The following is a 12,496-nucleotide window of genomic DNA, read 5'->3' as shown; positions in this document are numbered from 1 at the left end:
CTCTAGAAAGTCTCTGTGGTAGCCTTGAGTTCATATGAATGAGTTTTGGTGATAGAAACCAAATCACTTAATAGATTTAAGACAAAGCTACAAACAAGTCTTCAGTTATCTTAATTTCAAACTCTAACTTATACCAAAGCTGTATTTATCTATATGTTGTAAGTGTGTCTGGTGTAAGTATATAATAACTAATAAAATTTTAAAATTTCCTCTGGTTTGGGTCTATAGCACATCTCAAAAATTGAAGCATGTATCAGGTTTCAACTTTGTGATTAAAATTTTTTATGAAGTTATTTTGTTATCACTAAAAGTCTCAGTTGTTACATTTTCCTCTTCAGTGTTTTCAGTAAAACTAGGTTTGTTAACTTAAATTGTGTTACATTAAATATAATAAAATGAAATCTGCTAAATAATTACACCTAAACTACCTTGACAACTTTTTTTTTTTAAGATGCCGCAGCTAAAACCTGAAACAATTAGCATGACTGGCTTAAATCTGTTTCAGCATCTGTGTAACTTGGCTCGACTTGCTACCAGTGCCTATGATGGTGGTTCAAACTCTGAGGTATGAATTGAGATTTGTCCTTTTATTGGGTCAGCTTGTGGAATTTCTTTGTTGTTCCTCAAATTAGATTACTACCAAGCATTGAATTTACTGACTCGGCAGACTTATTCTGAAGTCTTAAGAAGCTTTATCTTCTGGGTTTTAAAAGTTCTATAAAGCAAATATGATAATTTTTATTACTGAAAATAATCTTGGTTGTGCATAATGGAAACTTGTGATACACACTTCAAGCTGTGAAACAAATAAGTCACAAAGATGTAATGTCCACATAGGGCATATAATCAATAATTTTGTAACAACTTCATATGGTGCTGGATGGTAATTGATCTTATTTATAGTAATCATTTCATCGTGTATAAAAATATTGCATCACTGTGCTATATACCTGAAACTAATAGACTATTGTGTGTTAATATAACTGAAGTAACATAATTTACTGTATGTTCCTTGGTTAATAAAGGATTTTGCTGAGTAGAAGTTTGATTTATCTAAAATCTGTTTTTCAGGCCATTTTTGTGGCCAAACTTTTAGTTGCTCTTGGGCAACTTCAGAGTTCCTATCAGTAACCTCTCTTCTGGAGTGGAATATGCCTAAATCATTAGTGACCATGAGGCATGATGATCAGATCATTAGCTGAAGACTGTCACAGAGTGCTAGTCTTATTTCTGGCTCTTATTTGGCTAGGTTGGATGACTGCGAGTTTTTGTTGAATGTGTTATTTTCCTAGACTCACCTAACATAGACTGTTCTTTGAAAGTCTTGCATATCGGACATTTCAGTTTATTAATGACAGCTCTGATTCATGCCATCTGCACTCCCACCTTTATTTTTCATTAATTTTCTTTAGCGATTGAGTTGTGTTATAGAGAGAAAAGTAAACTGTTGTAAAATCTATGTGGTAAAGATAACTGTAATTGTATTTAGAGCAAGCAGTTGTATATTGCTTTCATAGTATCTTCCTACCTTCTTTCCTTGTTTGAGTAGTATTTCATTTACTTATTTTTGTTTTTAATGTTTTGGTTCAAGCTCTTACTTTGATAGCACTATGAAAAGTTTCAATTCGGTGATTTCAGACAGTTGGACAGATCTGATTTACCTAAAACGTCACACTCTAATTTTGAGATAATACTGCTTTTTAAGTAGATGACATGAACACTAAAGCTATTCTGTCACTTATCAGGTGGTTATCTTTTCTTCACCCTAGTTACAGTTTTTGAGAACTTCCACTGTTTACTTTTTCTGTAATTTTCACTGAAAACTTTTTTCATCTCATAGTTTAAGTCATAAATTATCAGTTTCAGTTAGTGAATCTTTTAAATTTTTTGTGAATACCTGAAATCAGTGACTTTCAGAATAAGTTGGATGACAGCATTAACATGTTATGGTAATAATTATATCAGTTATTATTCCTTTGTAGCATGTTTTGAGGACTTGACTTTTTCTCACTGTGTAGTCATAACTTTTGAGTTAAATGTTACACACATACATAGATGATTTGTAAGTAGGTATTTTTATAACTAGTGCAGGTATATTTCAGAAATTAAAGAAATTTCCAAGGTTTTTATCATTATTATTTAAAATTAGTTAATACTAAGTAATTAGGAATTGCCTTTTAAATACTTTATAAAGTTTTAAAACTCTTCGATATTGAATGCCTTTTAAATTTGTAAATTTGGTCTTTAATTAAACATTGTTTGACAATTAACATTTATAGATGGCATATTTTTGTTTCTTAGCTTTGTGGTATGGACCAATTTTGGGGCATTGCTTTAAGAGCACAATCTGGTGATGTCAGTCGAGCAGCTATCCAGTATATTAACTCCTATTATATTAATGGTGAGTGATTTGAAATACTGTCTGATAGGTAATTTTTATGTAAGTATTTTTCTTAGCTATAATTCATTTACTTTAACACAGCTAAATAAGAGTATAAGGTTGATAATACATATCTAAACATCTGACTTTTTAGGTAAAACGGGTTTGGAGAAGGAGCAAGAATTTATTAGTAAGTGTATGGAGAGTCTTATGATAGCTTCTAGCAGTCTTGAACAGGAATCACACTCAAGTCTCACTGTTATAGAAAGAGGACTCCTTATGCTGAAGACACATCTGGAAGCATTTAGGAGAAGGTAATTTTTTTAAACCACATTATTAGAATGAATTTTAGGCTTTTTAAAAAAATTGCTGATGTGTCCGAAAGTATTCCTAAAACTAAAGGTTTTCTTGGGGACAGCTAGAAAACATAACTTACAAAAGTGAAGAGTTAGTAATGGAAATAATTTTTATTCATGATATGTACCATTTCATCGTGGAATCAGCAATATAGGTTCCTGGTAAATACTGCAGAGCTTTAAATATCATGACTCTGAGAAGATGTGCATGAATAAAAAATCTCTAGGCGGAATTCCATCTTTTAGAAAGTATTACTATGATTGAAATGGCAGAACACCACTACCAAAAAAGTTTTCACTAAAACTCTCACCAAGAACATCAGATAATCTCTCATAGTTGAATCAAGTTGAGTCATTTGTTTCATTTGCTGTTTTTTTTTCTTCCTGGACTAGGAGACAGTATTTTAATTTTGAATTTCCATTTACCATGGAAACATGATCAAAAAATTCTGTGTTAATGAATATCTATATAATTAATTTAGACATACCCTGTGTAATACAGAAATAAAGCAAATTAACATTTATGAATATATCGACTGAATTAAAAGGTGAGTAGATAGTTTTAATTAAGAAATTCTGTTTGTTAAAAATCATGAGTAAATGTAAAAGTACAAAGAACTGTTGAACAAAATTGTTAAAACTTATTTCAACTTCCGAGCTCAGTTTGATAATGAAAACCTATACCATTTATATATATTGACCTTTGTTTAAAATGTCAGAAAATACTGAATAAAGATTTTCTACACATTCCTTATAAATAACATGGCTCTGTGATTTAAAACATTTAGGCTTTGCAAAATTCCTTATTTTGATTACGATTGTAAATTGTGGAAATTCTACTTAAATAATTCCTTGTGTTTTTAAAGAATGTGTAAGGGAACTCTTGAGTCTTTTTCAACAGAAACTTCACACTGCCTCATAATTTTTATCACTTTAAAAGCTAAAAATAAAAAGCAAATGTGGTATGTCTTATTCAAATTAATAAAAAATTAATACATACTCATTATAAAATTCAGATATTACACTAAGATAATACTAAAGAAAATCAAGAGTCTCTTTAGTCTACCTTTTCCTCTCAGATATTTATTGTTAATGATAACAGTAGATGGTCTTCTAAAATTTTCTCTGTGCTGCAGGGTCTACAAACAGCAAACCAAAACAGTCCTGTTGGTTCGGGCCCTTATACAGCGTTAACCCATGTTTTTAAAATAGGCACTTATTTAAAAGTCTTTTCAAACAAGTTTTTCCTAGGATTCCAGTGGTGCATTTTATAAGTTGAATGAATTTTAGTTCAGAAGTTCCTGCTCAGGTGTACAAACTTTTTCAAACTCAAGAAAATTGTTTATAATATCCTTAATAGAAACCTTTGTATTTATGTTTTCCTCTAAAAGTTAATGTTGGCGCTAAATAATTTATATAAATACTTTTTGGATGGCAAGTAAAGAATCTAGGAAACAATTGAATATTCAAAAACTGAGAGCTGGTTTAAAAAAAATTATATAGGAATTTTCAAGCAAATCCTTGTGTAGTATCATATAGTTTCACGTGCTTAATGTGCTTAGTGCTATTCCTAATAAAAATTGCCTAACATTTATAAAATGAAAACATAAAGTAATTATTGTGTTTATTCCTTATCTTAAAAGAGTAAATAAAAATGTCATTTTCAAAGATTGCTGTTTCTAATTTAAATTTGCCTAAACATTTATAAAATGAAAATATAAAGTAATTATTGCACTTATATATTCCTTATATTAAAAGAGTAAATAAAAATGTCTTTTTCAAAGGATTTTCTTTTTAAAAAGAGATAAGGATATAATCTTAACAGTGGTTCTCAACCAGAAATGATTTTGTTTCCCAGAGAACATTAGGTAATTCCTGGAGACATTTTTGATTATAACAGCTTAAGGGAGAAGGCAATGTTATTGGCATATAGTAGGTAGAAGACTGCCAGATATCAGTAGTGCACCAGATAACCCCCTCATTACTTAAGAATTATCAGGCTCCCAAAGATAGATTACTCTTTTGCTCATAGAAGGTGGACATTGGATCACATCTTGGAAATCAAGTACATTTATTTGCTTACTTGCCCTTTTATTCCAGAATTGCTGATTAGTTTAACATTGATTTTTTTTTTTCTTAAGTAAATTGAGGTACCCTGGATCCTGTCTTCAACTGAAAATCAGTTAGAAAATTAATATTTAGTATCATGCTTAATTCCCTGTCTCCTTTGACATATTAATCTTTATTATTCATTTTATGATTTTAGCAGTCATGGAATCGGCTTTCAAAATTGTTAGGCTGGTTTACATATATTTACTGCAATACAGTTCTTTCTTTGAAAAGTCTTTCCTAATATCTTTTTTCTTCCTTTGAAAATAGGATTGACAGCTTGCCATTTCACTTACCAGATTAATTTATCTCTTTAAATTCCTCCTGTCTCTGCTACTCCCCAGTCCTCCCTCTGTCTTGTTAAAAACAAACAAACAAACTCTATAATATTCTAAATGGGCCTTTTTTTTTTTTTTTTGGTAATTTTTCTTGGAAACTAATTATTAAGGCACTCTGAACTATATTTACACATTTGAGTTTGATTCAGTATCATGAATCCAAACTTAAATTTAATGTTGTAGAGTAAATTGTAATGTATTGGACCCTTTTGTGGGCTCTTTCATTTTGTAAAATAGCAAAAACTTCTGTAGCATTAAAATAGTTTAAAATGATATCCTTCCTGTATGTGGTTTTTGTGTTTTAGGTTTGCATATCATCTCAGACAATGGCAAATTGAAGGCACGGGTATTAGTAGTCATTTGAAAGCACTGAGTGACAAACAGTCCCTGCCACTAAGGGTTGTGTGCCAGCCAGCTGGACTTCCTGACAAGGTAGTTACATAGTTTTAGTTTCCAAATTAATAAATTTCCCAGTTCAAATATATGTTCTTTTTGTATTTTTAAATTGGTTGCATCTCATATTTCAGATGACTATTGAAATGTATCCTAGTGACCAGGTAGCAGATCTTAGGGCTGAAGTAACTCATTGGTATGAAAATTTACAGAAAGAACAAATAAGTCAACAAGCTCAGCTTCAGGAGTTTGGTCAAAGCAGCCGAAAGGGAGAGTTTCCCGGTAAGTCCATCAGTTCAAATTTTTCTGTTTTCTAGGTTCTATCATATATTGACTTCAAACCTTTACTTGTTTAAATAAAGACTACGAGCCGTGTTCATGACTCCTCCCCTCCCACCCTTGGTATGGAGCCATCGATTCCTAGGCAAGAGTTAATAGTTCTCTTTTTCCTTTTTCTTTAAGATGTTATTTCCAAACACTTGTACTCATTTTTCTCAAAAAAAAAAAAAAAAAAAAAATCTCCTTTTGTAGGTTATTTGATAAACAGTGTGGAAATTAATAAGTTTGTGTCCATACACTACCTAGAACCCAACTTTGAAAGTGAAAGTGTTAGTCACTTTAAGTGTCTGACTCTTGGCAACTCCATGGACTGTAGCCCTTCAGTCTGCCCTGTCCTTGGGGTTTCCCAGGCAAGAATACTGGAGTGGGTTGCGTCTCCAGGTACCCAGTTTTACTGGGGAGTTTTACTCAGTAGTTTCGTTTTTTTTTTTTTTTTTTTTTTGCTATTTTGACATATTTTTTGAAGCATATGAAAACAATACATCATTGAGTTCCCACCTATGTATCTCCCCTTCCCTCCAAAATAGTATCATATTAAGGAATTTTCATGTGGGCCTGAAAGGTATATTTGATTACTCCTTTTTAGTGTCTTTACATAGCACATAAAATAGGGCCTATTCAGAGGAGCAACCAGAAAAGCTGTTGTATTTTACTTACAGGTTAAAGGTCTGAATTATAACAGGCTAAATATATATTTTAAAATGCTTACCTGGTCATGTCACTTTGATTGATAACATTAGCAGAAAAAAATCTTAAAGTTTTAAAAACTTCTTTTAAAGACTTTTAACTTGCCTGTGTGCAGAGTGATAATTCTTTGGTATTTTTTAGTAAGGAGCCAACAGTTTTACTATACTGTGCTTAAGATGAAAGCACATGTACATTTAAAATATATCAGATCCAAAAGCCTGCATATAAATATGATTCTGCACAGTTCAAACCTGTGTTGTTTAGAGGTCAACTATGTAGTTAAAACGCAAGTATAGTAGCATTCCGTTTATACTCTTCTATCTCTTGTTCATTGTGCTTATTAGAGAACATTCCATATAGTTAAATATAGAAAGTTACATCAATATTGTCTGTAATATGGTGGTACCATGATTTATTTTACCTGTTTGCTATTAAGGGATATTTAAGTAGTTTCCCTTATTTTGATTTTATAGTGCTGTGCTATGACTGTGACTACGAAGTCAGTCATGTCTGACTCTTTGTGACCCCATGGACTACATAGCCCACCAGGCTCCTCTGTCCATGGAATTTTCTAGGCAAGAATACTAGAGTGGGTTGCCATTCCCTTCTTCAGGGGATTTTCCTGATCCACAGATCAAACCTATGTCCTGCATCGTTTATTGTCTTGTCTTTCCTTCTAGAATATAAGCCCGACAAGGGCATCGACTTTGTATTTTTCTTGTTCACTGTTATACAGAGTATCCTTAATACATACATTATCTGACAGGAGTTGGCCAAATACCTAGTTATGGAGTTTTCAGATCAAAAAGTATATTTTCATTACATTGCAATATATATATAAAGAGAATATGAAATGAGTAATAATAAAATGAACCACCAATGCACCTACCACCCAGAATAAGGACTGGAATATTATTAGAAGCTAGTTGTTTGTCCCTCCCTGATATCATCATTTCCTCTTCCTCTTAACACTATCTTGATTTTTTTTTTTATATTCTTTATAGTTTTACCTCCAATATATCTAGTGCTAAAGGATGTATTTAGTTCTGTGAAACATAAGCACAGAGAAACTTGATGGATTAAGAAAAAAGGGAGTATGGTCTTGTTAGGCAAAGGGTCACAGAAGAATGCAAGCTAAAGAAGGTATACTGTTATCTCTTTAGTAAGAAGTGAAAGTATTAGTCACTCAGTCGTGTCTGACTCTTTGCAACCCCATGGACTGTAGCCTGCCAGGCTTCTCTGTCCATGGAATTCTCCAGGCAAGAATACTGGAGTGGGTAGCCATTCCCTTCTCTAGGGGACCTTTCCAACCCAGGAATTGAATCCAGATCTCCTAAATTGCAGGCAGATTCTTCACTGTCTGGAGCCACCAGGAAATCCCAAAAGATGTATTATAAAGCCTCATTGAAGGTTAATGGGAAAGTTCTCATGTTTAGGTCTTGGCACAGTGAAGACATATCTTAGAGCTATGATGTTGACAAGATGCTGAAATACTCAACAGAATAGGCTTTTCTTTTTCTGATCTTTTCATTCAAAATGAAATTTCTTCTCTGAGATGATAGGACTTGAAGGTGAGAGTAGAAACTTGATAGTCTGGGTAGAGATAAAGATTCTGGGCCCAGTTCACTTTTGCATTCCTTTCTTAGAGAAGGTATTGTGAAGGTAGCAGAGATTTTGGTCTCTTGGCCCTCAGGAATACATTTTTTAGTCACACTGATCCTATCGATTGTTTTCCACATCTGACTCCCAGTAGTTGGCTTTCCTTTATCATCCTCCTTGTAATTCTTTGTCTTTCTCATGTGTTGACTATTCTGTTTTCAATATCCCATACCTTCCTTATTGGTTCACTTTTTTTTTATTTGACTGGAATGTAGTGCAAATTGTCCAGTAACTTCTTGAGAGATTCTTTAAATGATCAAAAATATATTTCTGATACTTTAAATGGTAACTTGGCTGAGTATAGAATTCTAGGTCAGAAATAATCTTGTTTCAGAATTTGAGAGATATTAATGAACTTCATGGTTTTGTTGCTGTTTCAAATTTTGAAGCCATTTTGATTTCTGGTAGCTTTTACACATCCTGTTAATATTTTTTCCCGGTTTCCAGGGATTATTGAACCTTCTTGTGCCTGTTTTACAATAGTATGCCTGAGTATGGATCTATTTTCAACATCTGTAATGGGTACTTTATAGTCAGAGGTCCCTTTTAGTTTGACAACTTGTATCTTTTAGTTTGGGGAAATTTTCTTTAATTACTGATTTTCTGTGTCCTATTTTATCATTTCTTTCTAGAAATTCTTTACATGTTTCATCTCTTGGACTATTTCTAATTTATTTATCTTTTCTTTCCTATGTTTCATTTCTTTGAGTCTTAGCTCTGAGATATGTTCTCAACTTTATTTTGCAGTTTTTTTGAGTTTTGCAGTGGTGCTTTTAATACTTAACATTTTTTTTTTTTTTTTTTTTCGGTCCTCAGGATACTCCTGTTATCTTAAAGTATTTTTTTGAGAATATTGATGTGTTTTCCCTTAATCGTTGGATCTTTAAAAATCCAAAGTGACAGTGTGTGCATTTTAATCAGAGTGCTTAGCTAATTACCTAATTATTTTCTGTTAACCTTATCTCATCTTTTACCTTATATATATATACTATTCTGGCATTCTTCATTCCTTTTGTGTAGATTGAGAAATTTCCATTTATCTTTTTTCTTCTTTCTAATTTCGCTTAAAAATGTTTATATAGCAGATCTAGTGATGAATTTTTTCAAGCTTTTATTGTTTGAATAAAAAGTTTGTTTTGCCTTCATTTTTGAAAGAAATTTTCACTGGATATAGATTTCTAGGTAAAGAAATTATTTCTTTTCAGAACTTTGTGAAAAATTTCCAATTATTATTTGGCTTGCAGAATTTGTAACTGAAAGTCTCTCATTTTTCTTATCTTTTATCTTTTATATACAGTATGTCTTTCTAACTGTGCTTGGTTTTAAATATACTTCTTTAACATTGATTTTCAGCAGTATGATTATTAATGTGCCTTGTTGTATTTATGCAGTTTGAATTTACTTCAGCTTCTTAGGCCTGTGTATTTGTAACATTTATCAAATTTGAAAAAGATTAGCAATTATATGTTTTTAAGAAAAATTTCCCCCTTAGTCTCACCATAATTTCTGGACCTCTGATGAAATTTAGCAGTGTTAGTGCCTCATAGACCACTGAGGCGCTGTTCTTTTCATTTTTCCTTTCCCTTTTCTTGTTCTTTTCGTTCTCTTTTACCTCTTACTTCACTCTTCTCTTTTCCTTCTTTGTCAGGTGTTGATCTTGTTACTCTGCCAGATCAGTGTAAATAAGATTATAGATGATAATTTTGTGTCTGCTTTAGGATTTATCTTTTTCAGATCTTGATGGTTACTGTAAGTTCATTTGATTGCCAGCTTGCAAACCTGTATTATCTATTCCCTTTTTTCTCTGGCAGATAGTTGTAGAATTGTAAAAGTTTACTTCATTGCAGTTCCAGAGGCTAAAAAGTAGATGAGTGTTGTTTAACATAGCATCATAACCTAAGAATTTTTAAGATTTCCTTTTCTTGTTCCTTCCTTGTTTGTTGTTTTCAATTCGTTGCATTAAGATATTGAATTTTTAAAAGATAGCAACTTTTTTCAGAACTGTTAAGGAATAAGCAATTAGGTTAAAAATCCTCTCAAAAGTAGTAGAAGATAGAAAGCTGCTCAGTTAACTCTAAAAACCAATTTACCAATTATAATTAAAGGGAGTACACAATGTATAAGCCTAACTCACATGTCAGGTAGAAACCTGAATCCTAAATAAAGTACTAGCCATCTTGGTTGTATTTTGGAGCAAAGTCATGCATGCTTAGGGTATTTAGAAGGAAACAGGAAGCAAGTCAACTCTATATTGTCTTACAAATCCAACACAACTAAGGATATTTTATCAACTGTTGTAAAAAGATCATTATAGATTGTATTAGATTATCTCAATAACATAGAAATTTAATAAAAATCTACCAAAGTATTGAAGGTTTAGTATAGAATTTCTGTTCCATGTAGAGTAGCTCGGGTTTTTCTTGAGGATTTACTTTCTGCTAAATAACTGATTTAGATAAAACAGTATCAGAAGAAGGAACTCAGTGATAATTTGCGGGTAATATAATGATGAGTAGGAAGCTAAAGATATCAAGTACTTGGTAACAATTTTTTAAAACATTATTTAGGGTGCTGTTTTTTTTTTTTTTTTTTGGTCATGTGGCTTGTGGAATGTCTCCAAACAGAAATTGAACCCAGGGCCACAGCAGTGAAAGCACTGGATGCTAGCCACTAAAGTCCTTAGTGGGTACTCTTCATTACTGTGTTTGTGTAATATATGAGAATAATACTTTGTGAGTATATGAATGAACACCTGAATAAGTGGTTATACCTAGCATTTCTGTGTGCAAAATATGGTAGAGATGCCAAATTAATTTCTTTCTTAATATATTTTACCAAAATCTGATTGAAGTTTTACTTTAAATAGGATGAAACTACTCCAAATAATAAACTGTGTGAAGAAACAAAACAATATCTATTGTAAGTTCTGAGAGGTTAAAAAGATAATAGATGAATTTTAATATTAGCTAATATACATTTAAAAACTACAACATTATGATCTCTTGAAGAGTTGTGAAGTAAATCACAATAGGTAACAAAGAAATAGTCTTCAGGCAGAAAGAAAAACCCTGTTTCTTTCTAATAATCATCATGAATTTAAAGTCTTTTTTTACACACACGTGTGTTTGCACACACCCAATAAACTACAGGAATATTCAAAAGATACAGGGTTGAATATTCATCAAACCACTGGGAGGACCAAGGTTTCTAGGTTTAGAAATGGCAAGAAGGGTAAGAATCATAGATTTAGCTCCACAACAATTAGCAGTTTTGCTGCACAGCAGTTATACTTAAGGAAAATAATTGAAATGGATCTTTTTGTTGTTGTTGTTTTTGTTTTAGCAAGTAAAATTTTATTAAACATGTAGTTTCATCATACCTCTAATTCAGAATGACAAGTCATGTTACTAGCAAAAATATTGATGATCCATCAAGAGTTACAGTGCATTTCTCTCCTAAGTATTAGGTCACAATACCATTATGAAGGCTTCAAAAGGAAAATTCTCTCATGGGCTGAATTCTAGATTCCGTATTTTTCTATTAGTTCTTTTGCTTTAGAAATATAGGCACTCATGGCATCTTCCTTTGATAATCCTTTTTGAAGGTTCCAGGCTTCCCACTTAGCCTTTCCTTTCAGATCTAACAGTGCTGGACACTCAATATCTATGTCTCCAGTTACAGACTGTTTGTAGAGTCCATAGATCTCTTTTAGTTCCTCATCATCTGGCCTGGTTTTCGGCTTCCTCACGTCTTTGGCCGCCTTGTCAAAATCAGCCTGCAGGGACATGGCGGCTAAACCTAGACGATGCCCGTCTCTAAGCGCCGGGTTCCCGGGACCCCGCGCCCAGGAACTCCTTTGAAATGGATCTTACTAGAGGAACCCATTTTCCTCACCAGAAATATTTTGATAGAATTTTCTTGAGTGGAAGGAAAATGTGTTTTTAAAATGTTGTATGTCATTATGGAAAGCAGTAGTCCTGCTTCACTCATTACTGAAAGTAGTTGTTTTTGTGCCTATCCAATGGAATTTTCCTACATTAAGTTAATAAAATTTAACAATACTTAAGTTTATTCATCAGCTCTTTCATCATTTTACTTAATTTTCTTCTGTCAAGCATTTTCTTTAAATTTCTTTCATGGATTAAACAGTAATTTGAATACCTGCTGTTCTAATGTTGGGAATACATATGTGCCTTGTGGAACTGTTTTTTTTTTTTTAATGAGAGACAACTTTA

The 12,496-nt window shown here is 32.3% G+C and overlaps 1 protein-coding gene and 1 pseudogene across 5 annotated transcripts in view; one reads left to right on the top strand and one right to left on the bottom strand.

Annotated features, from left to right (window-relative positions):
• The window catches only part of USP34 (ubiquitin specific peptidase 34), a 230,124-nt gene that overhangs the window by 129,246 nt on the left and 88,382 nt on the right, over positions 1-12,496 (top strand). For all 5 annotated transcript variants that reach the window (XM_020891635.2, XM_020891636.2, XM_020891634.2 and 2 more), the window contains 5 exons: positions 452-565; positions 2,302-2,401; positions 2,535-2,694; positions 5,489-5,615; positions 5,711-5,858. In XM_020891635.2, the coding sequence (XP_020747294.1) occupies positions 452-565; positions 2,302-2,401; positions 2,535-2,694; positions 5,489-5,615; positions 5,711-5,858 (649 nt within the window). The remainder of the gene's footprint in view (positions 1-451; positions 566-2,301; positions 2,402-2,534; positions 2,695-5,488; positions 5,616-5,710; positions 5,859-12,496) is intronic.
• On the bottom strand, positions 11,592-12,112 carry LOC110136135 (acyl-CoA-binding domain-containing protein 7 pseudogene; annotated as a pseudogene).

The sequence above is a fragment of the Odocoileus virginianus genome, chromosome 2 (assembly GCF_023699985.2).
Source record: "Odocoileus virginianus isolate 20LAN1187 ecotype Illinois chromosome 2, Ovbor_1.2, whole genome shotgun sequence".
NCBI lineage: Eukaryota > Metazoa > Chordata > Mammalia > Artiodactyla > Cervidae > Odocoileus > Odocoileus virginianus.
The sequence above is the reverse complement of the archived record's forward strand: the minus strand, read 5'-3'. Positions and strand labels throughout refer to the sequence as shown.